This window comes from Saimiri boliviensis, chromosome 14, assembly GCF_048565385.1.
Source record: "Saimiri boliviensis isolate mSaiBol1 chromosome 14, mSaiBol1.pri, whole genome shotgun sequence".
In the NCBI taxonomy this organism is placed as follows: domain Eukaryota; kingdom Metazoa; phylum Chordata; class Mammalia; order Primates; family Cebidae; genus Saimiri; species Saimiri boliviensis.
The window spans coordinates 37,846,073-37,872,168 of record NC_133462.1 but is presented as its reverse complement, the minus strand read 5'-3'; the positions used below and the strand labels follow the sequence as shown (position 1 = coordinate 37,872,168).

General features: G+C 46.5%; 1 protein-coding gene across 1 annotated transcript in view; it reads right to left on the bottom strand.

The window, feature by feature from the left end:
• Nucleotides 1-22,600, bottom strand: part of MUC16 (mucin 16, cell surface associated) — a 93,477-nt gene extending 70,877 nt beyond the window's left edge. Inside the window, exons 1-26 of the mRNA XM_010349602.3 lie at nucleotides 20,070-22,600; nucleotides 18,942-19,066; nucleotides 18,790-18,857; nucleotides 12,345-12,517; nucleotides 11,981-12,016; nucleotides 11,656-11,721; nucleotides 10,687-10,811; nucleotides 10,107-10,174; nucleotides 9,319-9,491; nucleotides 8,949-8,984; nucleotides 8,630-8,695; nucleotides 7,463-7,587; nucleotides 7,161-7,228; nucleotides 6,379-6,551; nucleotides 6,014-6,049; nucleotides 5,700-5,765; nucleotides 4,674-4,798; nucleotides 4,373-4,440; nucleotides 3,586-3,758; nucleotides 3,218-3,253; nucleotides 2,893-2,958; nucleotides 1,828-1,952; nucleotides 1,532-1,599; nucleotides 749-921; nucleotides 385-420; nucleotides 53-118 (exon numbers count right to left, since the gene is read on the bottom strand). Coding sequence (XP_010347904.3) covers nucleotides 53-118; nucleotides 385-420; nucleotides 749-921; nucleotides 1,532-1,599; nucleotides 1,828-1,952; nucleotides 2,893-2,958; nucleotides 3,218-3,253; nucleotides 3,586-3,758; nucleotides 4,373-4,440; nucleotides 4,674-4,798; nucleotides 5,700-5,765; nucleotides 6,014-6,049; nucleotides 6,379-6,551; nucleotides 7,161-7,228; nucleotides 7,463-7,587; nucleotides 8,630-8,695; nucleotides 8,949-8,984; nucleotides 9,319-9,491; nucleotides 10,107-10,174; nucleotides 10,687-10,811; nucleotides 11,656-11,721; nucleotides 11,981-12,016; nucleotides 12,345-12,517; nucleotides 18,790-18,857; nucleotides 18,942-19,066; nucleotides 20,070-22,539 — 4,810 coding nt within the window. The 5' untranslated portion in view covers nucleotides 22,540-22,600. The remainder of the gene's footprint in view (nucleotides 1-52; nucleotides 119-384; nucleotides 421-748; nucleotides 922-1,531; nucleotides 1,600-1,827; nucleotides 1,953-2,892; nucleotides 2,959-3,217; nucleotides 3,254-3,585; nucleotides 3,759-4,372; nucleotides 4,441-4,673; nucleotides 4,799-5,699; nucleotides 5,766-6,013; nucleotides 6,050-6,378; nucleotides 6,552-7,160; nucleotides 7,229-7,462; nucleotides 7,588-8,629; nucleotides 8,696-8,948; nucleotides 8,985-9,318; nucleotides 9,492-10,106; nucleotides 10,175-10,686; nucleotides 10,812-11,655; nucleotides 11,722-11,980; nucleotides 12,017-12,344; nucleotides 12,518-18,789; nucleotides 18,858-18,941; nucleotides 19,067-20,069) is intronic.
• Nucleotides 22,601-26,096: the final 3,496 nt, after the last annotated feature.

The following is a 26,096-nucleotide window of genomic DNA, read 5'->3' as shown; positions in this document are numbered from 1 at the left end:
GTTTACATTCATCATGCATGCTCTAATAGAGATGCCACTGACTGCTACTTACCCGTGGGGCTGGGAAGGGAGGATGGAGTCCCTAGGGTTCCGAGGTCCACTGTGGAAGTCCAAGGAGCTGAGGAAAAGTCCTCATTAGTGAAAGCAGAAAGCACTCTCATGACAGAAATGGCAAGAGGGGAGACAATTTATGGAGTCTGCTGCCTGTCCTGATCCTCCTAGAGACGGATCCGTTTTTGGAGCTAGGGCAGAGTGGAGCTTGAGCAACTTCTACCTTCCTGTCTCTTTTGCTGAAGAAGAGGATCTATGGGTTTATGAGGGGAGCCAGATTCTGCTACACTTGGTGTAGGATCAGGGGCATGTGGACATGAGTTGAATACTCACTGCTGGTGGTGGGCATGGAGCTCCGATGGGTGAAACCTGAATAGAGAAGGAGGGAGGAGAGTGTGTAAGAGTTAAAAAGACACTGACAATTAAATAGGGGTCGAGTTGACCCTGGTGCAATACAATGAATTTCATGGTACAGAAGCCATTGAAGATTTCCTATCAGCATCCTCACATCAGGAAAGAATGCCCTGAAGAACACAGTCCATGATGATAAGGAAACCATGAAATCCAGACCTGAGACATCTCATGTAGAGCGCATGACAGAATTTTCAATTGCCAAGCAGGGAGTGTGACCTCTAGTTAGAGATTAGAGGCTGCTCAGCAAGGAGGAAGAGATTTCAACCATGTCACAACTGCTCACCATTGACATAGAGACTGTTCCCGTCCAGGGTGTAGGGGCCCAGCTCTTTGATACCATTGGTCAGCTGGCTCAGCTCCCAGTACAGCTGCTCTCTGTTAAGTCCAGGACTTTGAGGGTCAAGATAGTGAGTGCAGATGGCATCCACTCCAGTGGCTGCCCCATGCTTCTCAGACCTGGGGAAGGTAAGTGGGGAGAATGACAGTGAAAAGATTACCTAGGACAGTCTTGAGACTGCCGAGGGAAGAACAGCAAGGGACTAGAGGAAATGAGAAACCTGGGAAAGAGGTGAGAAGCCACACTTAGATTCTCTGAGTGCATGGACTACTGGCTTGCTTGGGACTGTGAGCAGAGTCATGGATACAACAGTTTTTATAAAAGTGCAAGGTGAAACCTGCATTCTCATGGCATGGGTACAGGTGAGTCCAGATTTAAGACCAGTGAAGAGCTGAAATGGGGAAGAAAGCACACGGATGAGGCATGATTGTCTTGAGAAAAATCCTGCAGGCAGAATTTAGGACCTAGAGGAAAGGGAGGGGCAGGGAAAGGAGGGATTCAGAGGGATGAGCAGAGTAGGGGTTCAATCCTGATGATGGACCATGCAGATTCTTTCTGTTGAGGTGGGGTGTGTGGAGGTTACTATCAGGAGACAGACTGTTCCCAAATCCATTGACTCCTGAATCCCAAGTTTGGTGAGGCTATGCCTAGAAGTGTAGCAAGGAAGCAGTACAAAGTCTTTTGGAGTGAGAACAGGTAGGGCAGCCAGGCTGGCTATTCTAGTCTCACCTAAGAGAGGTCAGTCTGCAGCCAGAGTACAGAGGGCCGACACTGGAGTTCTTGAACAAGGCACCAAGCTGTGGAGGAAGGAGAGGTGAGTAGGAGGGCTAAGGTCTCTGTATGAGGACAGAAATAAGGTGGGCAGGGCAGGCCTAAGTGGGTGAGGCTGGCCTCAGTGGGTGTGGCTTGCATTTCTTGGGGAGAGGGTGAGGTGAGTGCATTCTTCTTCCACTGCCCTGGCATGGGTGTTGTAGGAGGGACTGAGTATCTGGGTTGGGGCAGAGTGAGGGGGGTGGGGCACTAACCAGACGCTGTAGGACCCTCTCTGTGGTGTTGAACTTTCTGGATCCAGGGTGATGCATGTCCTCCTCATACCACAGGTTGGTGATGGTGAAGTTGAGGGTGAACAGCACCAGTAGAGGAACAGCTGCTGTCGTGGGAGTGGGAAATAAATACTATGTTCAAAGTGTAAAATATAGGAGCTGGCAATAGACTTACGTTTAAACATATACAACATTTAAATTGGATGACTAAATAAATGTTTAACATGCCTCTCTTGCCTTCAATGACATAATTTATTTTTTAAAGGATATTACATAATAGCAGTTAGATGCTGAGCATTGCTCTTCGTTCATATTCAGTGCTCAATATTGTCTGATGTTATCCATTATCTTCTTTGTTGCCATCATCATCATTGCTACCATCACCATCAACATTATTATCATCACCACCACAGTCCCAAGCATGACCACCACAAATATCATCAGCAGCACACTCAACACATCACCATTATCATCATAACCCCACGACCATTTCTGACATCATCCTCATCACCATTATTGTCACTGTCATCAGTATCACCAGTCTCATTATCAACATCATAAAGAGCACCATCGCCACCACCACCGTCACCACCACCATCATCATCACACTCAACACATCACCACTAACATCATAACCATCACTGACATCATCCTCACGTCCATCATCATGGTCGGCAACATTATCACCACATTATCATCAACAGCATCACTATCATGATCATCATCAACACCACCACCACCACCACTATTATCAATAGCATTGCCATCATGATCATCATCATCGACATCATCAACAGCAATTAGCACCACCACCACTATTATCATCATCACATGAATATAAGCTCACTGAGGGCAGAGATATTTTTTAATTGGTTTTGTTTTCCTTGCTGTATCCCTAGGGTCTGGTACACAGTAGGTGGCCAATAAACGTTTTTGGTTCACTCACTATTACCAGATTTACTATAATTTTCCATCTTTATTTGAGTAAAAATGGCAGAGATGTTCACACTCATCAGGCATGCTCTAATAGAGAGGTCTGGTACTTACTCGTGGGGCTGGGGAGGGAGGATGGGGTCGCTGAGGTTCCAGGTCCCACTGTGGAGGTCCCAGGATCTGAGGAAAAGTCCTCATCAGTGAAAACAGAAAGCACTCTCATGGCAGAAATGGCAAGAGGGTAGACTATTATGAGGTCTGATGCATGTGAGCTTGAGCTGGGTCTGTCTTTGGAGCTGAAGCAGAGGGGGAGTTTGAATGACTTCTGCCTTCCCAGCTCCTTTGGTCATGAGGAGGACTTATGGGTTTATAAGGAAGGGCCAACTCCTGCTTCACTTGATGTAGGATCAGGGGCATGTGGACATGGGTGAATACTCACTGCTGGTGGTGGGCACGGAACTCCTATGGGTGAAACCTGCATAGAGAAGAAGGGAGGAGGTAGGGTTAGGGTTAAGGAGATGTGGAGGATGTAATAGGGGTCATGGCTATCCTGGTGCAATTCAATGAGTTTCATGGGACAGGGGCCATTAAAGATTTCCTGTCAGCATCCTCACAACAGGGAAGAGTGCCCTGAGGGAATGCAGTTCACTATGACGAAGAAACTGTGAAGTCCAGAACTTAGTCATCCCATGTAAAGCACGTGACAGAATATTCAATGGCCAGGCAGGCAGTGAGACTTCAAGCCAGAGATTAGAGTCTGCACAGACTCCAGGAGGAAGAACCTCCAACCACGTCACAGCTGCTCACCATTGACATAGAGACTGTTCTTGTCCAGGGTGTAGGGGCCCAGCTCTTTGATGCCATTGGTCAGCTGGCTCAGCTCCCAGTACAGCTGCTCTCTGTTGAGTCCAGGGCTTTTGGGGTCAAGATGGTGGGTGCAGATGGCATCCACTCCAGTGGATGCCCCATGCTTCTTGGGCCTGGAGAACGTAGGTAGAGAGAATGATGATGAAAGGATTACCTAGGTTGTGTCTTTAGACTGCCGAGGGGAAGACAGTAAGGGACCAGAGGAATTGAGAAACCTGGGAAACAGGTGAGAAGCCACACTGAAATTATCTTAGTGCACAGACCACTGTCTTTTTTAGGACTGTGAGCAGAGTCATGGGTATAATAATTTTTATAACAGTGCAAGGTGAAACCTGCATTCTCATGGCGTGGGGAAAGAACAACTCAGACTTGAGACCAGTGAAGATCTTGAAAGAGGGATGAATGCATGTGGATGAGGCATGATTGTCTTAAGAGAAGTCCTGGGACAAAATTCAACACCTAAATGAAAGGGAGGGGCAGGGAAAGGAGGGAATTCAGAGGAATGATCAGGGCAGAGGCTCAATCCTGATAATGGACCATGAAGATTCTGCCTGTTGAGGTGGGGTGTAGGGGTGTTACAATCATGAAACAACTGGTTCTGAAACCAGTGACTCCTGAATTCCCCTTTTGGTGAGGATATCCTTAGGAAGAGCATCAAGGAGGCAGTGCAAAGTCTTTTAGGCTGGGAACAATTGGGGCAGCCAGTCTGGCTCTTCTAAATTCTCACCTGAGAGAGGTCAGTCTGCAGCCAGCGTATAGAGGGCCGACACTGGTGTTCTTGAATATGGGACCAAGCTGTGGAGGAGAGGGAGGAAAGTGAGTAGAAGGGCTAAAGTGTGTATGTGCGTAGGGGCAGACATGAGGTAGGCAGAGCAGGCACCAATGCGCAGGGCTGGCCTCTGTGTGTGGGGTTTGCATCTCCTGGGGGTTGGGGGAGGTTGGTGCTATCTCCTTTCATCACCCTGGCATGGATGATGTAGAAGGGACTGGATGTCTTGGGTGGGGCAAAGTGAGGGCAGGGCTCTCACCAGACCCTGCAGGACCCTTTCTGTGGTGTTAAACTTCCTGGAGCCAGGTTGATGCATGTTCTCCTCGTACTGCAGGTTGGTGATGGTGAAGTTGAGGGTGAATGGCACCAGGAGAGGGACAGCAGCTGTAGTGGGAATTGGAAATCAACACTATGTTCAAAGTAGAGAAAATAGAGGTTTGGAATAGACTTATCTTTAAACGTATGCAAAATTTAAGTTGAGAGACAAAATATTTACTGTGTCTCCCTTGCCTACAATAATACAATTTATTTTTATAAAAGTATATTATATAATAGTAGTTAGATGGTGAGCATAGCTAGTCATGCATATTCAGTGCTCAATATCATCTGATGTTATCTGCTATTTTTGTTATGGCCATCATCACCATCACCATCATTATTATCACCATTACCACCGTGATAATACCACCATCATGACCACCACAAATGTCATCATCACCACACTCAACATATCATCATAGCCACACAACCATCACTGGCATCATCCTCATCACCATCATTGTTACTGTCATCAAACTCACCACTACCATCATCAACATCATCACCAGTACCATGGTTGCCATCATAAAGAGCACCACCACCATCATCATCATTATTACACTCACACATCATCATTATCACCATAACCTTCACAACCATCACTGACAACATCCTCATGTCCATCATCATCATCGTCAGTAGCATCATCACCATCATCATCAACAGCATCACAATAATCAGCAATCATCATCACATTCAACATGTCATTATTACTATCATAACCACCACGACCACCATCATCATGACATGAACACAAGCTCACTGAGGGCAGAGATGTTTTTACTGGTTTTGTTTTCCTTGTTGTATCCCTAGGGTCTGGTACACGGCACGTGACCAATAATTGTTTTTGCTTCACTCAATATCATCAGATTCATTATGATTTTCCATCTTCATTTGAGTGAAAATGGCACAGATGTTTACATTCATCAGGCATGATCTAACAGAGATGCCATTGACTGGTACTTACTTGTGGGGCTGGGAAGGGAAGATGGAGTCCCTGCAGTTCCAAGGTCCACTGTGGAGGTCCCAAGAGCTGAGAAAAAGTCCTCATCAGTGAAAGCAGAAAGCACTCTCATGGCAGAAATGGCAAGAGGATAGACTATTATGAGGTCTGCTGCATGGGGGCTTGGGCTGGATCTGTCTTTGGAGCTGGGGCAGAAAGGAGCTTCAATAACTTCCACCTTCTCAGCTCTTTTGCTTAAGAAGAGGACTTATGGGTTCATTAGGAGGGGCTCCACTTGATGTATGATCAGGGACATTGGACATGGGTTGAATACTCACTGCTGGTGGTGGGCACAGAGCTCTGAGGGGTGAAACCTGCATAGAGGAGGGAGGAGACTGGGTAAGTGTTAAGGAGTTGTAGGGAACATAATAGGGTTCAGGGATACCCTAGTGCAATTAAATGAGTTTCGTGGGACAGAGGCCATTAAAGATTTCCTATCAGCATCCTGACAACAGGGAAGAGTGCCCTGAGGGAATGCAGTTCACTATGACGAAGAAACTGTGAAGTCCAGAACTTAGTCATCCCATGTAGAGCACATGACAGAATATTCAATGGCCAGGCAGGGAGTTAGACCTCAAGCCAGAGATTAGAGTCTGCCCAAACTCTAGGAGTAAGAACCTCCAACCACATCACAGCTCCTCACCATTGACATAGAGACTGTTCCTGTCCAGGGTGTAGGGGCCCAGCTCTTTGATGCCATTGGTCAGCTGGCTCAGCTCCCAGTACAGCTGCTCTCTGTTGAGTCCAGGGCTTTTAGGGTCAAGATGGTGAGTGCAGATGGCATCCACTCCAGTGGCTGCCCCATGCTTCTCAGACCTGGGGAAGGTAGGTAGGGAGAACGACTATGAAAAGATTACCTAGGTTGTGTCTTTAGACTGCTGAGGGAAAGACAGTAAGGAATCAGAGGAAATGAGAAACCTGGGAAAGAGGTGAGAAGCCACACTTAGATTTTCTGAGTGCACAGACTATTGGCTTGCTTGGGACTGTGAGCAGAGTCATGGATACAACCATGCTTGTAAAAGTGCAAGGTGAAACCTGCATTCTCATGGCATGGGGACAGGAGAGCCCTGACTTGAGACCAGTGAAGAGCTGGGGATGAAAGCACGTGGATGAGGCATGATTGTTTTGAGAGAAATCCTGGGGACAGAACTTAAGACCTAAAGGAAAGGGAGGAGCAGGGAAAAGGGAGAATTCAGAGGAATGATCAGGGTAGAGTTCAATCCTGATGATGGACCATGCAGATTCTCCCTGTTGAGGTGAGGTACTGAGGTGTTACTATCAGGAAACACACTGGTTCTGAAGCCAGTGATTCCTGAATTCCCCTTTTGGTGAGGCTACGCCTAGGAAGTGCAGCAAGGAAGTTGTACAAAGTCTGTTGAAGTGGAAAAAATTGGGGCAGCCGGTCTGGCTTTTCTAAGGTCTCACCTGAGAGAGGTCAGTCTGCAGCCAGAGTACAGAGGGCTGACACTGGTGTTCTTGAATATAGGACCAAGCTGTGGAGGAGGGAGGAAAATGTCAGTAGGAGGGCTAAGGTGAGTGTGCAGGGGGCAGAAGTCAGGGGGTGGAGCAGGCACCAGTGGGCAGGGCTAGCTTAAGTGAGCAGGGCTTGCACCTTTTGTGGGAAGTGATGAGATGGGTGCTATCTTCTTCCATAGCCCTGGCATGAATGATGTAGGAGGGATTTGGTATCTGGGGTGAGACAGGAGTAAAGTGGGCAGGGCTCTCACCAGACCCTGCAGGACCCTTTCCATGGTGTTGAACTTCCTGGAGCCAGGGCGATGCATGTCCTCCTCATACTGCAGGTTGGTGATGGTGAAGTTGAGGGTGAATGGCACCAGGAGAGGGCCAGCAGCTGTAATAGGAATTGGAAATAAACACTATGTTCAAAGTAGAGAAAATAGGGGTTTGGAATAGACTTATCTTTAAACATATGCAAAATTTAAATTGAGAGACAAAATATTTACCATGCCTCCCTTGCCTATAGTAACAAAATTTATTTTTATAAAAGTATATTATATAATAGTAGATGCTGAGCGTAGGTCTTGGTGAATATTTATTGTTCAATACTGTCCAGCATTTTCTATTAACTTTGTTTAACACCATCATCACCACCACTGTCACCATCATGATAATCCCCATGATTACCACCATAAACATCATCAGTCTCAACACTTCATCATTACCATCATAACCCACCACCAACACCAGCATCATCCTTATCACCATTATCATCATTGTCATCAATATCACCACCACCATCATCAATGTCACCACTATTATCATTATTATAAACAGCAACACTATCACCATCATCATCATCACACTCAACACACAATCACTACCGTCATGACAGCACCACCATCACAGTATCATCCTCATCATCATCACCATTGTCATCAACATCGCCACCACCATCATCATCACCACTATCATCATCACCATCACAAGCTGCAACACCACCATCATTACACTCAATACATCATAATTAGCATCAGAACTTCCACTGCCATCACCAGCATCATCATCATCATCATCATCACTACTGCCATCATTAACAGAATGACCATCATCATCATCATATCAGCGCCACCACTGCCATCATTATCATCCCACTCAACACATCATTATCACCATCACAACTACCACTACCATCATCATCATCATCATCACAAGAATACAAGCTCATTGAGGGCGGAGTTTTTTTTTTTAATTGATTTTCTTTTTCTTATTGTATCCCTGGGGTCTGGTACACAGTAGGTAGCCAAAACATTTTGTTTGTCTACTTACTATCACGAGATTTACTATGATTTTCCATTTTTATCTGAGTGAAAATGACAAAGATGTTTACATTCATCGAGCGTGCTCTAATAGAGATGTCATTGACTGATACTTACTTGTGGAACTGGAGAGGGAAGCTGGAGTCCCTGAGGTTCCAAGATCCACTGTGGAGGCCCCAGGAGCTGAGGAAAAGTTCTCATCAGTGAAAGCAGAAAGCATTCTCTTGGCAGAAATGGCAAAAGGGGAGACTGTTCACGGGATTTGCTGCATGTGTGGCTTGAACTGGTTCAGCGTTTTGAGCTGGGCAGAGGGGCACTTGAACAACTTCTGCCCTCCTTTGCTCATGAAGAGGACTTATGGATTTATGAGGAAGGGCCAGCTCCTGCTCCTCTTGGTATAGAAACCAGGGCATGTGAACATGAGTTGAATACTCACTGCTGGTGGTGGGCACAGAGCTCCGATGGGTGAAACCTGCATGGAGAAGAAGGGAGGAGAAGTAGGTAAGCGACAAGGAGAGATGGGGGACCAAATAGACGTCAATGCTACCCTGGTACAACAAAATGAACTTCATGGTACAGGGACAATTGAAGATTTCCTATCAGCATCCTCACATCAGGAAAGAAAGCCCTGAGAGAACACAGTCCACGATGATAAGGAAATCATGAAGTCCAGACCTGAGTCATCCATCCCATGTAGAGCACATGGCTGAATTTTCAATTACCAGGCAGAGAGTGTGACCTCTAGTTACAGATTAGAGGCTGCCCAGCAAGAAAGAAGAGACTTCAACCACGTCACAGGCACTCACCATTGACATAGAGACTGTTCCTGTCCAGGGTGTAGGGGCCCAGCTCTTTGATGCCATTGGTCAGCTTGCTTAGCTCCCAGTACAGGTGCTCCCTGTTGAGTCCAGGGCTTTTGGGGTCAAGGTGGTGGGTGCAGATGGCATCGACTCCAGTGGCTGCCCCATCCTTCTCGGGCCTGGGGAGGGTCAGTGGGAAACATGACAATGAAAAGACTACCTAGTTTGTGTCTTGAGACAGCTGAGGGAAGGACAGTAAGGAAGCAGAGGAAATGAGAAACCTGGGAAAGAGGTGAGAAGCCACATAGATTCTTAGTGCATGGACTATTGGTTTGCTTGGGACTGTGAATGGAGCCACGGATACAAGAAGTTTTATAAAAGTGTAAGATGAAACCTGCATCTTCATGGATGGGATGGACAGGGGAGCCAGACTTGAGCCCAGTGAAGAGCTGGAAATGAGAATGAAAGCATGTGGATGAGGAATAATTGTCTTGAGAGAAGTTAACATGTAACAGAATATAACATGTAAAGGAAAGGGAGGGGCAGGGAAAGGAGGGAATTCAGAGGGATGATCAGGGTAGGGGCTCTGTCCTGATGATGGGCCATGCAGATTCTCTCTGTTGAGGTGGGGTGTGGGGCTGTTACTAGCAGGAAACACACTGGTCCTGAAGCCAGTGACTCCTGAATTCCACCTTTGGTGAGAATATTCGTAGGAAGTACAGCAAAGAAGCAGTGCAAAATCTTTTGGAGTGAGAACAATTGGGGTAGCCAGACTGGCTCTTCTAAGTTCTCACCTGAGCAAGATCAGTCTGCAGCCAGAGTACAGAGGGCCAACACTGGTGTTCTTGAACAGGGGCCTGAGCTGTGGAGGAGGGAGAGGGAGGTGAGTAGGAGGGCTAAGTTGTAAGAGCCAGGCAGAAGTGAGGTGAGCAGGGCTGGCCTCAGTGGGCAAGGTTTGCAGTTTTTTGTTTTTGTTTTGAGACAGAGTTCCGCTTTTTTGCCTAGGCTGAAGTGGTACGATCTTGGCTCACTGCAACCTCTGCCTCCTAGGTTCAAGTGATTCTCCTGCCTCAGCCTCCCAAGTAGCTGGAATTACAGGCATGCATGACCACACCTGGCTAATTTTTGTATTTTTAGTAGAGATGAGGTTTCACCATGTTGGTCAGGCTAGTCACAAACTCCTGACCTCAGGTGATCCACCTGCCTCAGCCTCCCAAAGTGCTGGGATTATAGGCATGAGCCACTGCGCCCAGCTTAGGCTTTCATCTGTTGGGGCAAGAGTGAGTTAGGTGTGATCTTCTTCCATCACCCTGGCATGGATGATGTAGGAAGGACTGGGTATCATGAGCAGGGCGGAGTGAGAAGGGCACTAACCAGACCCTGCAGGACCCTCTCTGTGGTGTTAAACTTTCTGGAGCCAGGGCGATGCATGTCCTCCTCATACTGCAGGTTGGTGATGGTGAAGTTGAGGGTGAACGGCACCAGGAGAGGAACAGCAGCTATAGTGGGAGTGGGAAGTAAATATTATGGTCAAAGTAGAGAAAATGGCACTTTGTAATAACCATATGCAGCATTTAAACTGAATGACATAATAAATATTTTCCATGCCTTTCTTATCTATAATGATACAATTTATTTTTTAAAGTAGATTATATAACAGTTGTTAGATGCTGAGCATAGCTCTTGGCACATATTTAGTGCTCAACATTGTGAGATGTTAACTGCTATCTTTATTATCACCATCATCATCATCACTGTCATTGTCACCATCATCGTTGTCATCACAAGTACCACCAGCACAGCCATGGCAATCTCCATCATGACCACCACAAACATCATCATCATCACATTCAACATATCATTACCATGGTAACCCCACCACCATCACCGACATCATCCTCATCACTATCATCCTCATTGTCATTGACATCACCATCATCAACGTGTCTAGCATAAAATAATCACCATCATAATCAACACCACCATCATCACACTTAACATATCATTATTACCATAATAACCCCTGCCACCATCATGAGCATCATTTTCTTCAACATCATCTTTGTCATCAACATTACTATCACCATCATCAACAGCAGCAGCAGCAGAACCACCACCACTAACATCATCATCAACACAAGAATATAAGCTCACTGAGAGCAGAGATTTTTTATTGGTTTTATTTTCCTTGCTGTGTCCCTAGGATCTGGTACACATTAAGTGGCCAATAAATTTCACTGGTTCACTCACTATCAGTATATTTACTATGACTTTCCATCTTCATTTGAGTAAAAATGACAGGGGAAGCCTGCTCTAATAGAAATGCCATTGACTAGTACTTACTCGTGGGGCTGGAGATGGAGGGTGAAGTCACTGAGGTTCCCACATCCACTATGGAGGTCCCAGGAGCTGAGGAGAAGTCCTCATTAGTGAAAGCAGAAAGCATTACCATGGCAGAAATGCCACGAGGTGAGACTTTTGCAGGGTTTGCTGTTATGTGGGCTTGAGCTGAGTCTGTCTTTGGAACTGAGGCAGAGGGGAGCTTGAATAACTTCTGCCTTCCCACTTGCTTTGCTCAAGAGGAGAACTTATGGGTTTATGAGGATGGGGAGCTCTTGCTTTGTTTGATGTAGGATCATGGGCATGTGGACATGAGTTGAATACTCACTGCTGGTGGTGGACTCAGAGCTCCGATGGGTGAAACCTGCAAAGAGAAGGAGGGAGGAGTGTAAGTAGGTGAAAAGGAGATGTGGGGGACCAAACAGGGGTCAGGGCTACCCTGGCACAATGTAAGGAGGCTTATGGAACAGGGACCATTAGGCATTTCCTATCAGCATCCTCACATCAGGGAAGAATGTCCTGATGGAATTCATTCTAGGATGATGAAGAAATCATGAAGTCCAGAATGTAGTCATCCCATGTAGAGCACATGGCTGAATTTTCAATTGCCTGGCATGAGTATGTCCTCAAGCCAGAGATTACAGGCTGCCCAGCAAGGAGGAAGAGCCTCCAACCACATTACAGCTGCTCACCATTGACATAGAGGCTGTTCCTGTTCAGGGTGTAGGGGCCCAGCTTGTGGATGCCGTTGGTCAGCTTGCTCAGCTCCCAGTATAGTCGCTCTCTGTCCAGTCTGAGCCCTGCAGGGTCAGGGCGATGTGTGCAGATGGCGTCCACTGCCGTGGCTGATCCATCCTTCTCTGGCCTGGATGAGAACCTACAGATGCTTAGTCAACCCACGTCACCAAGCTTTTGTCCTTCCTTTCCACTCTTCGTCAGTCCCTAATGAGAACTCTGGGGAAACTGTGGCTAACAAGAATGCAGCTCTCATCAGAGAGATGCCCATCCTAAACAAATGAATAGGATTCTTAGTGGAAGCAGAAAGCACTACCATGGCAGAGGTAAGACTTCTTCTTTTTTTTTTTTTTTTTTTTTTTGAGACAGTTTCATTCTGTCACCCAGGCTGGAGTGCAGTGGCATGATCTGGGCTCAATGCAACTTCCGCCTCCTGGGTTCAGGAGATTCTCCTGCCTCAGCCTCCTGAGTAGCTGAGACTACAGGCACCTACCACTACACCAAGCTAATTTTTTTTTTTTTTTTTTTTTTTGGTATTTTTAGTAGAGACGGAGTTTCACCATATTGGGTAAGCTGGCTTGAACTCCTGACCTCACGATCCACAGGGTGTCCTATGTCCCAGGGTTGTGAGTAGCTCTATAGTAGGAATGACTTTAGAGTAACAACTACCATTTATTAAATACTTCCTATGCAGCAGGCCCAGCATTTTGTATTCATAATCACATTATTTCATCCTCAAAGCATCCCTGTGGGTTGGTACTGCTCAATTCTCCCAGTCAATACCATACTAACATAACACAAGTATATATATTATATTATATATATCTATAATATATATATAACTGTGTATATATATACAATTATATGTATATTGTATAACACAATTATATATATAACATAAAATATATAAATATGTAGATTTGTAAATATAAACTTAATATAGAAATATATGTGATATCTTTTGTATGTTATACATTATTATATAATATACAAAATATATTATTCTACCTCTACCTAACATATATTAAACTGGTTTATATATAACTATTTTATATAATTATATAACTTTTTTATATAACTACCATATACCTCTACTTAACATATATTAAACTGGTTCACATATAACTATTGTATATAACTCTATAACTATTTTTTGCATAGCTACCACATACATTTAGATGCTCCTTGACTCATGATGGTGTTATGTCCTGATAAACCTAGGATTGTTTATTTATTTATTTTTTTGTTTTGTTTCGTTTTGTTTTTGGAGATGGAGTCTCACTCTGTCACCCAGGCTGGACTGCAGTGGCATGATCTCGGTTCACTGCAAACTCTGCCTCTCTTGCCTTAACCTCCTGAGTAGCTAGGACTATAGGCACCCACCACCAAACCCAGCTAATTTTTGTATTTTTAGTAGAGCTGGATTTTCTCCATGTTTGCCAGGCTGGTCTTGAATTCCTGACCTCAGGTGATCTGCTGCCTGAGCCTCTCCAAGTGCTAGGATTACAGACACGAGGCACATGCCTGGCTTGTTTTTAGTTTTTTGGAGACAGAGTCTCACTCTGCCATCCAGGCAGGAGTGCACTGGGGCAATCTTGGCTCACAGCAACCTCCACCTCTTGGGTTCAAGTGATTCTCATGTCTCAGTCTCCTGAGTAGCTGGAACTACAATTGTCACCAACATTCCTGGCTGATTTCTTTATTTTTAGTAGACAGGATTTTGCAATGTTAGCCAGGCTGGTCTTGAATTCCTGGCCTCAAGTGATCTACCCGCCTTGGCCTCCCAAAGTGCTGAGATTACAGGTGTGAGCCACTGTGCCCTGCCCTGATAAACCCATTTTAAGTTAAAAATATAAGCCAAAAATGCCTTGTGGCCAGGTGTGGTGGCTTATGCCTGTAATCCCAGCATTTGGGGAGGCCAAGGTAGGAGGATTGCTTGAGCCCAGGAGTTCAGGGACACCTGGGCAACACAGCAAGACCCCCCTCCACAAAAAAGTTTTAAAAATAGCCAGTTGTATATATTTTGTTTTGTTTTTGTTTTATTTTCAGAGACAGAGTCTCACTCTGTAGCCCAGGCTGGAGAGAAGAGGTGTGATGTTGGCTCACTGCAATCTCTGCCTCCTGGGTTCAAGCAATTCTGGGCCCAGGTACATATATGTTACAGATCACATAATGTATGTTATATATAGCATATACTATATGTTATAACATATATAACATGTACACAATATAACATGTATAATATATACATATATAACATATATGTTATATATGTGTATAACATATGTATATAAAACACGTCTATAAACATATGTTTATAAAACTGAGGTCTGCCTCACTTCACCAATGCTCCTAGCTACTAGGGCCCTCCTACCTCTTCTGCCTCCATCCCCGGAAGGAAAGGAAGCTGGAGGTAGATGACTGATGAAATGGGACTCTTGAGAGAGCCACACTTGGAGATTCAGGTGTGGAAGGTGAGAATGTCAGGCAGGAAACGATTACAACCAACATCTACCCTAAATGACCTGCCCTTTCTAGCACTCGGGGACAGTGTCCTTGGTGCCTCTCAGTCAACCTCAGACAGGCCAGGCCCCCTGTGGCTGCATCTGAGACACTTAGGAGCTCACCTCTTGCCTGTAAGGGTTCTATGCTTCCCTTTCCTCCCCTCTGAGATTCTCTGGGCAAGTTCCTTCAGAGGAGGAGGCCGATTAGGATTTTCCGCATGCTACAAGGCCGTAATAGGGGCAGAGGAAGCAGTGCCACCTAAGGAATAGGCGTTTGGATCTGGAACCTGAAGTGCTGGAGTTACTTTGTGTGCCCTGGCACAAGCCACTGCCTCAGTTTCCCCTTCTGCTCCTACTTCATGAGGCTATTGCAAAGACTGATGAGGCATTAAATATTAAATATAAAGTACATAATGCAGTGTCTTGGGTCTTAGTGAGCTGAGACTGTGCCACTGCACTCCAGCCTTGGAGACAGAATGAGACACCGTCTCAAAAACAAACAGACAAAAACGTGGAACTGCTGATGTTGCCAGAGACAAGCTTTTGCCATAGACAAGAGCCCTTGGGCCACATCTCCTTCTAAATCTTTGCAGACAAAATTCCAAAGACAGGAAAAAAAAAAAAAAAAGTTTGTGCTTTGAACAATGGAGAGAAGGGATTTAGTTACAAGGGTTCCTGCTTTCACAGAATTATTCCAGGCTTTGTGTCAGGGTGGTGGCTTCACAGACCATGATGGCACTGGTGGCAACTACCCCTAAGTCTTTATGTGAGCTCTTCTTCCTGGGTGTCATTTGCTTTTTCTGTCTCATTTGGGCATCCAGGACCACCCTCCCTGCCGCCCACCTCGTTAAATCCAGGGCTGTTCCTTAGCCAATCTTCTTTTGGTCTCCGTTTATTTTTCATTTATTGGTTTCAAGTCTTTGTTCCAACCACTTGCTCTTACAGCACTCCCTGTCCACCCAGGAAGGTGTGGGAAGTAGAAAAGTTTCTCTTTAAAGTTTCCTTTCTTGTTAAAGAATAAATCGTAAGTGTGTTAATAAATCTTTGTGAAGCTCTAACCTACGTAGCTGTTAGGCATGCCATGCTTACAGGCACACGGTATATTTGATGTCCTTGTACTTTAACCAAGATATCTGTGCTGGATGAGCTCACAGGCATGTCCCAGATCTCCATTGCTTTTATTTGTTTAAAAAGTTTTAAGTTATTAGCCAATCGGGTTTTGGTTTAGATTGTGAGGTCTGGCACCAGCCAATGTAGATCGAACACAGCAGTAAGGACGACCCCAAATGCATAAAGAATAAATATGTCTGCTTTCCTTTGTTCATTGCACTCTGTGGCAAGATGGCTAGCAAGGTACCTTCCTGCAGTCCAGGAAGTAACAACTGCGTTGCTGAAAAATCCTTTGTCTCAGTGCTAATTTTTCTTTGTGGCACTGAACATCTATTTCCAACAAAGGTAAGGACAGATGGTGTCCACTGCAGGAATAGCCAAGTCCTGCTTGGGCCATGGGATTGGGAATGTGGAGCTCCCAGGGAGAAAATTGAGCCTCCTAGGGCCAGGCAGCATGTGCCAGGGAAAAGCCAGAGGGCTGGGGACCTTCGGGGAGGTGAGTGAACACCTCCTTGGCTGTCCTTGACATTCTGCAACCACCATCATGGAACCTAAGAGGGGGGTTTTATTGAAAGTTGGTGAATCCCAAGGTCCAACCTACTGGGAACACATTTTAGGTAGGCAACCAAGTTTAAGAAAAACAGAGAAAATGAGTTAAAAAACAGTAAGGGGCAATGTGTTTCCAAATTATCTTTGTCATCGGCTTAAGCTAACCCTAACCCTAACCTACAGTGATTTCCCCTGAAGAACAGAGAACTCTTTCCTCCCTTGCCTGAGAATTCTGCTGGCTACTATTCATATGATTCAAAGTGTTCCCATTTCATGCCCATATAATATAACATAGTGCTTCTCAACGTATGGTCTAGAGACTCCTGATCTCCCCAAAATTCTTACAGGGAATCCACCAAGTAAAAAATATTTTTATCAAAATACCAAGATGTTATTTTGACTTCCATTCTCTCTGGAGTATACAGTGGAATATTTTCAAGGGCCACATTGAAATATCATAATGCATCTTTATAGTAGAATGATTTATAATCCTTTGGGTATATCCCCAGTAATGGAATTTGCTGGATCAAATGGTATTTCTGGTTCTAGATCTTTGAGGAATCACCACACTGTCTTCCACAATGGTTGAACTAATTAACACTCCTACCAACAGTGTAAAAGTGTTCCTATTTCTCCACAGCCTCGCCAGCATCTGCTGTTTACTGATTTTTTTAATAATCACCACTCTAACTGGCATGAGATGGTATCTCACTGTGGTTTTGACTTGCATTTCTCTAATGGCCAGTGATGATGAGGCACATATACACCATGGAATACTATGCAGCCGTAAAGAAGAATGAGTTCATGTCCTTTGCAGGGACATGGATGAAGCTGGAAACCATCATTTGCAGGAAACAAACACAGGAACAGAAAACCAAACAGCGCATATTCTCACTCATGAATGGGAGTTGAACAATGAGAACATATGGACACAGGGAGGGGAACATCACACATCAGATCCTGTCGGGAGGTGGAGAGCAGGGACGGGGAGAGCATTAGGACAAACAGCTAATGCATGCAGGGCTTAAAACCTAGATGATGGGTTGACAGGTGCAGCAAACCACCATGGCACATGTATATCTATGTAACAAACCTGCACGTTCTGCACATGTATCTCAGAACTTAAAGTAAAAATTTTTTTAAAAGTTAATGGATTTTCCCTTTGATTCAGTAAGACTGACTTTGGGAAAGTCTTTCTCTCTTTTCAGGGAACAAACTGCAGAGCTGTGGTGTCCAGAGTTTGACTCTAATATGGTAGAGATGGGCTGGGGCAAGGAAGCTGTCAGGGATTCTGGGGATACTGGTAGCAAAGACACTATATCAATTGCTGCTACGAGTCCTAATTAACTGAACATTCACAATGGTCCAGGCACCTTGCTGAATGATTCAGGAGGCTGGGGCAGGAGAACTGCATAATCGCTTGAACCCGGGAGGCAGAGGTTGCTGTGAGCTAAGATCATGCCACTGTACTCCAACCTAGGTGACAGGTGACAGAGTGAGTATCCATTTAAAAAAAAAAAGAGAGAGAGAGAGAGAGAAGAGCAAAAGACTGTTATTATCACCATTAGAATAAGAGACTGTTGGCCAGGTGCAGTGGCTCATGCCTGTAATCCCAGCACTTTGGAAGGCTGAGACAGGTGGATCACGAGGTCAGCAGGTAGAGACCATCCTGGCTAACTTGGTGAAATCCCATCTCTACTAAAAATACAAAAAATTAGCTGGTCATGGTGGTGTGTGCCCATAGTTCCCGCTACTTGGGAGGCTGAGGCAGGAGAATCGCTTGAACCCAGGAGGTGGAGGTTGCAGTGAGCCGAGATCGCGCCATTGCACCCCAGCCTGGGCGACAGGGTGAGACTCTGTCTCAAAAAAGAAAGAAAGAAAGAAAGGAAGAAAGAAAGAAAGAAAGAAAGAAAGAAAGAAAGAAAGAAAGAAAGAAAGAAAGAAAGAAAGAAAGAAAGAAAGAAAGAAAAAGAAAGAAAGAAAGAAAAAAGATTAAAGACTATTATTATCACCATTTTATAGATAATGTGATTGAAGAACAGGGAGGTTGTGTGTCTTGCCCAGGGTCACATAGCTAGCAAATTGTGGAGCTGGCATTGTAACCGAGGCACTTTGAGTCTGCTATACTATACGGCCTCACAGCTAAAGCCCAAGTAGCAGTGGCTGCTAGGGGTGTAGGAGTCTAAGAAAGGACTGAATTGGGGTTGCTGTAGGTGCTGTGGAGGGGAGTGAGTCTTACCTGAGCGAGGTCAGCCTGCAGCCAGCATAGAGAGAACCAGTACTGCTGTTCTGGAACAAGGGCTTGAGCTGGGAAGGAATGAGAGATGATGAGGAGGAGTAAGGGGCAGCCAAGACTTTGGAGGAGTGGGGATTGGTCGGGGGGGCTCTTACCAGCTGCTGCAGGATCTTCTCAGTGGCATTGAATATTTCAGAGCCCGGGCGCACCATGTCCTTCGTGTACTGCAGGTTGGTAATGGTGAAGTTGATGGTGAAAAGCATCAACAAAGGCATGTCAGCTGCAGAAAGGGAGGGCAAGAAGAGACCAGTCCTAAGTCAGGCCCTGGGCAGCGAGGCACAGGAGGAAAGACTCTGAGGACACATTTTAACTCCAGTGTTCATTTGGGGTCCAGGCTGAGCCATCCTACTTGAAATTCCTTATGTAGCAGTCACTTTCTGAGACCTTCCTATGTGGAGTGACCAACAACTCCAGTTTGTTCAGGGCTGTAGGGGCTGAGATGGCCAGGTGTGGTGGCTTACATCTGTAATCCCAGCACTTCGGGAGGCTGAGTTGAGCAGATCATGAGGTCAAGAGATGGAGACCATCCTGGCCAACATGGTGAAACCCTGTCTCTTCTAAAAATACAAAGATTAGCTGGGTGTGGTGGCATGTGCCTGTAGTCCTAGCTGCTCGAGAGGCTGAGTCAGGAGAATCGCTTGAACGTGGGAGGTGGAGGTTGCAGTGAGCAGAGATCACACCACTGTACTCAAACCTGATGACAGAGTGAGACTCCATCTCATAAAAGGAAAGTGAGACAGGGCCAGATGCAGTGACTCATGCCTGTGATCCCAGCACTTTGGCTGGCTGAGGTGGGTGGATCACCTGAGGTCAGGAGTTTGAAAGCAGCCTGCCCAACATAGTGAAACCTTGTCTCTGCTGAAAACACAAAAAATTAGCCAGGCATGGTGGCACCTGTGGTCTCAGCTACCCAGGAGGCGGAAGCAGAAGAATTGTTGGAACCTCAGAGGTCACGGTGAGTTGAGATTGCACCACTGCACTCCAGCTTGGGCAAGAGGGCGAGACTCTTTCTCAAAAAAAAAAAAAAAAAAAAAAGAATGGAAAATTATTGCTTCATGGGTACAGAGTTCCTGTTTGGGGTGATAAAGTTTTGAAAACCGATAGTGGTGAGGATTGCACAACAATGTGAATGTATTAATACTCCTGAATCATATACTTAAAATGGTTTAAACGGCAGATTTTATATTATTTATATTTTACCACAATAAAAAAGTTATTCTTACCTGTTCTTGAGGTCACACTCTCAGAGGCCAAGGTGGAGATCCCAGGTGTGGTCAGAGGAGCAAAGGAGCTTCCAGTCAGTGTATTGAAGGTGGTTGTGGTCTTGGCCACAGTGGAACTGGAACCTGTGGCAGCTAAATTAGTGGTCTCAACTGTTGTAGTTCTCAAGATACTGGTTGGACTCACTCCTTCTCCATGACTGGTTTTAGGTGATGCTGGTGTTTCTGATGGTATCAAGGTCATAGTGGTATCTGTGACAGTCCTGGAAAATTCTGGGGGTCCAAGTGAAGCTACAGATGGCGAGGTTCCTGTGTGCCTGGAGGTCACAGTTTGGGGCTTACCAGTTGTTATAGAGGCACTGGGAAGCCCAGAGACAGCAGGGGAAATGCTCAGAGTGAGAGTACCTGTGTTGGTCTCTGCTGAAGAGCTGGTGCTCAACAAGCCTGTAGTCTCTAATAAACCAAGGGACAGAGTCGAAGTCAGAATTGTGCTGCTGGTTTCTGTCCCAGGATGGGTGGAAAGTGAGGCTGTTTTTGCAGAAACACCAGGTGAAGCAGATGGATTCAGATCAACTTTGCTGGTTCCAGTTCCAAGTAGGGTGAAGAGAGAAGATGCTGTCTGAGTTGGAAGGGCTGAACTAGGCTGAGATGGAAGAGCTGTACTAGGCTCTGCGCCAGGTCTAATGGATAGTGAGGCCGTGGTCTCTGATACTTGAGGAAACACAGTTGAAACAGGAAATGTGTTTGTCTCTGTGCCGGGATGGGTGATCAATAAGGCAGTGGTCTCTGGCATACCAGGAGAATGAGTCAAAGTTGGAATAGTTGTACTGGTTGCAGCCCCAGAACTAGTGATTGGTGAAGTCACCATCTCTGGTACACCAGGTGAGACCATTGTTGTCAGCACAGCTGAACTGGCTTCTGTCCCAGGACTGGTGGCCATTAAAAGTGTGGCATCTGGTCTACTGTAGGAAAAACTAGTGGTTGTTCTGGAAATAGGTGTGCTGGTCTGTGCAGGATGAGTGACCCAGGAAGCTGTTGTATCTGGCTCACTAGAGGAAACAGTCAGAGTTGGAACAGTGGAGCCAGTCTGTGCCCCAGGATGGGTAATCAGTGAGGCTGTGGTCTCTGGTTCACCAAGAGAAGGAGTCAACATTGGAATAGCTGCACTAGTGGCTGTTGTAGAACTTGTGACCTGTGAGGTCACTACCCCTGGTGAGATGGTTGTAGTTGGAAAAACTGATCTGGCTTCTGCTCTAGGACTGGTGGCCATTGAGGGCTTAGTGTCTGATCCACTATGGGAAAAGTTGGCAGTTGTCCTAGGAACCGTTGTGCTGGTCTCTGCAGAATGAGTGAACCATGTGGCTGTAGCCTCTGGTGCATATGGGGTCTCAGTCAATGTTGGGAAAATTGTACTGGTGTCTGTCCCAGAACTAGGGATCAGTGAGGTCACCAGATCTGACATACCAGGTGAGACAGTTGTGGTTGAAACAGCTGAACTGGCTTCTGGCCCAGGACTGGTGGTGGCAACTGGGAGTGTGGTGTCTGACTCCCTATGGGAAAACCTGGGAGTTGTCCTGGGAACCATTGTGTTGGTCTCTGCAGGAGGAATGAGCTGTGTAGCTGTTGTCTCTGGTTCATATGGGGTCTCGATCAGCACTGGGAACGTTGTAGTGCTGTCTGTCCCAGAACTAGTGACCAGTGAGGTCAGCGTATCTGATACACCAGGTGAGAGAGTTGTTGTTGGAATGGCTGAACTGACTTCTGCATCAGAACTGGTGACCATGAAGACTGTCGTGTCTGATTCACTAGGGGGAAAACTGGGGGTTATTCTGGAAACAGGTGTGCTAGTCTCTGCAGAATGAGTGACCCGCCAGTTTGCTGTATCTGACTTACCCAGAGAAACAGTCATAGCTGGGGAAGCTGAACTGGCTTCTGTCCAATAATGGATGAGCCATGAGGCTGTTGTCTCTGATTCATGTGGGTAATCAGTTCGAGTTGGAAAAATTGTACTGGCCTCTGTGTTAGAACTAGTGATCAGTGAGGTCAGCATCTTTGATGCACTAGGGGAGACAGTTAGAGCTGGGATGGCTGAACTCATGTGTGTCTCAGAATAGGTGATAAAAGAAGTTGTGGTCTCTGGTTCACCAGGAGAAAGTGTCACAGTTGGAATAGTTATACTGGTGTCTGTCCCAGAACTAGCAACCTGTGAGGTCACCATATCTGGTACATTAGGTGAGACAGTTATTGTTGGAAAAGCTGAACTGGCTTCTGCCCCAGGACTGGTGGCTCTTGAGGGTGTGGTGTCTGGTTCACTGTGAGAAAAATTAGAGGTTGTTCTGGGAACTGTTGTGCTGGTGACTGCAGGATGAGTAACCCATGAGGCTGTTGCCTCTGATTCATGTGGGAACTCAGACACTGTTGGAAAAGTTGCACTGGTGTCTGTCCCAGAGCTAGTGACCAGTGAAGTCAGCATACCTGGTATACCAGGTGATATAGTTGTTGAAATGGCTGAGCTGGACTCTGCCTCAGGACTGGTGTCTGTTGAAGGGATAGTGTCTGATTCATTACGGAAAAAGCTTGGGGTTGTCCTGGGAACAGTTGAGCTATTCTCTGCAGGATAGGTGACTGATGAGATCGTTGTAAATGGCTCACCAGTGGAGACAGTCAAACTCGGATAAACAGAGCTTGCTTCTATCCCAGGCTGAGTGACCCATGAGGCTGTGGTCTCTGGTGGACCTGAGGCAACAGTTAGATTTGGAAACACACTGGTCTCTGACCCAGAACTAGTGACCAGTGAAGTCACCAGCCCTTGTACAGTAGGGGAGATGGCTAAAGTTGAAATGGCTGAAATTGTCTTTGCCTCAGAATGGGTGACCAATGAAGGTGTGGTCTCTGGTTCACCAGAAAAAATAGTCAGAGTTGGAATAATTGTACTGGTTACTGCACTAGAACTAGTGACCAGAGAGGTCACCACTCCTGGTATGTCAGATGAAACATCTGGAACAGCTGAGCTGGTTTCTGCCCCATGACTGGTGGCCATTGAAGGTGTGGTCTCTGGTTCACCAGGAGAAAGAGTTAGAATTGGAGTAGTTGTACTGGTGACTGCCATAGAACTAGCGACCAGGGGGGTCACCACTCCTGGTACCTCAGGTGAAACAGTTGGATTTGGAACAGCTGAGCTGGCTTCTGCCCCATGACTGGTGGCCACTGAAAGTGTAGTCTCTGGTTCACCAGGAGAAAGAGTCAGAATTGGAATAGTTGTGCTGGTCATTGCCCTAGAACTAGTGACCATAGAGGTCACCACTCCTGGCACCCCATGTGAAACAGTTGGAGTTGGAACAGCTGAGCTGGCTTCTGCCCCATGACTGGTGGCCATTGAAGGTATGGTCTCTCGTTCACCAGGAGAAAGAGTTAGAATTGGAATAGTTGCACTGGTCACTGCCACAGAACTAGCGACCAGGGGGGTCACCACTCCTGGTACCTCAGGTGAAACAGCTGGAACGGCTGAGCTGGCTTCCGCTCCATGACTGGTGGCCACTGAAGGTGTGGTCTCTGGTTCACCAGGAGAAAGAGTCAGAATTGGAATAGTTGTGCTGGTCATTGCCCTAGAACTAGTGACCATAGAGGTCACCACTCCTGGCACCCCATGTGAAACAGTTGGAGTTGGAACAGCTGAGCTGGCTTCTGCCCCATGACTGGTGGCCATTGAAGGTATGGTCTCTTGTTCACCAGGAGAAAGAGTTAGAATTGGAATAGTTGCACTGGTCACTGCCACAGAACTAGTGACCAGGGGGGTCACCACTCCTGGTACCTCAGGTGAAACAGCTGGAACGGCTGAGCTGGCTTCCGCTCCATGACTGGTGGCCACTGAAGGTGTGGTCTCTGGTTCACCAGGAGAAAGAGTCAGAATTGGAATAGTTGTGCTGGTCATTGCCCTAGAACTAGTGACCATAGAGGTCACCACTCCTGGCACCCCATGTGAAACAGTTGGAGTTGGAACAGCTGAGCTGGCTTCTGCCCCATGACTGGTGGCCATTGAAGGTATGGTCTCTCGTTCACCAGGAGAAAGAGTTAGAATTGGAATAGTTGCACTGGTCACTGCCACAGAACTAGTGACCAGGGGGGTCACCACTCCTGGTACCTCAGGTGAAACAGCTGGAACGGCTGAGCTGGCTTCCGCTCCATGACTGGTGGCCACTGAAGGTGTGGTCTCTGGTTCACCAGGAGAAAGAGTCAGAATTGGAATAGTTGTGCTGGTCATTGCCCTAGAACTAGTGACCATAGAGGTCACCACTCCTGGCACCCCATGTGAAACAGTTGGAGTTGGAACAGCTGAGCTGGCTTCTGCCCCATGACTGGTGGCCATTGAAGGTATGGTCTCTTGTTCACCAGGAGAAAGAGTTAGAATTGGAATAGTTGCACTGGTCACTGCCATAGAACTAGTGACCAGGGGGGTCACCACTCCTGGTACCTCAGGTGAAACAGCTGGAACGGCTGAGCTGGCTTCCGCTCCATGACTGGTGGCCACTGAAGGTGTGGTCTCTGGTTCACCAGGAGAAAGAGTCAGAATTGGAATAGTTGTGCTGGTCATTTCCCTAGAACTAGTAACCATAGAGGTCACCACTCCTGGCACCCCATGTGAAACAGTTGGAGTTGGAACAGCTGAGCTGGCTTCTGCCCCATGACTGGTGGCCATTGAAGGTATGGTCTCTCGTTTACCAGGAGAAAGAGTTAGAATTGGAATAGTTGCACTGGTCACTGCCATAGAACTAGTGACCAGGGGGGTCACCACTCCTGGTACCTCAGGTGAAACAGCTGGAACGGCTGAGCTGGCTTCCACTCCATGACTGGTGGCCACTGAAGGTGTGGTCTCTGGTTCACCAGGAGAAAGAGTCAGAATTGGAATAGTTGTGCTGGTCATTGCCCTAGAACTAGTGACCATAGAGGTCACCACTTCTGGCACCCCATGTGAAACAGTTGGAGTTGGAACAGCTGAGCTGGCTTCTACCCGATGACTGGTGGCCATTGAAGGTATAGTCTTTGGTTCACCAGGAGAAAGAGTCAGATTTGGAATAGTTGTACTGGTCACTGCCATAGAACTAGTGACCAGAGGGTTCACCACTCCTGGTACCTCAGGTGAAACAGTTGGATTTGGAAGAGCTGAGCTGGCTTCTGCCCCATGACTGGTGGCCATTGAAGGTATGGTCTCTCGTTCACCAGGAGAAAGAGTTAGAATTGGAATAGTTGCACTGGTGACTGCCATAGAACTAGTGACCAGGGGGGTCACCACTCCTGGTACCCCATGTGAAACAGTTGGAGTTGCAACAGCGGAGCTGGCTTCTACCCGATGACTGGTGACCATTGAAGGTATAGTCTCTGGTTCACCAGGAGAAAGAGTTAGAATTGGAATAGTTGTACTGGTCACTGCCATAGAACTAGTGACCAGAGGGGTCATCACTCCTGGTACCTCAGGTGAAACAGTTGGATTTGGAACAGCTGAGCTAGCTTCTGTCCCATGACTGGTGGCCATTGAAGGTATGGTCCCTGGTTCACCAAGAGAAAGAGTTAGAGTTGGAATAGTTGTACCATTCACTGCCCTAGAACTAGTGATCAGAGAGGTCAGCACTCCTGGTACCCCATGTGAAACAGTTGGAGTTGGAACAGCTGAGCTGGCTTCTGCCCCATGACTGGTGGTCATTGAAGGTGTAGTCTCTGCTTTACCAGGAGAAAGAGTCAGAATTGGAATAGTTGTGCTGGTCATTGCCCTAGAACTAGTGATCATAGAGGTCACCACTCCTGGCACCCCATGTGAAACAGCTGGAGTTGGAACAGCTGAGCTGGCTTCTACCTGATGACTGGTGGCCATTGAAGGTATAGTCTCTGGTTCACCAGGAGAAAGAGTTAGAATTGGAATAGTTGTACTGGTCACTGCCATAGAACTAGTGACCAGAGGAGTCACCACTCCTGGTACCGCAGGTGAAACAGTTGGATTTGGAACAGCTGAGCTAGCTTCTGCCCCATGACTGGTGG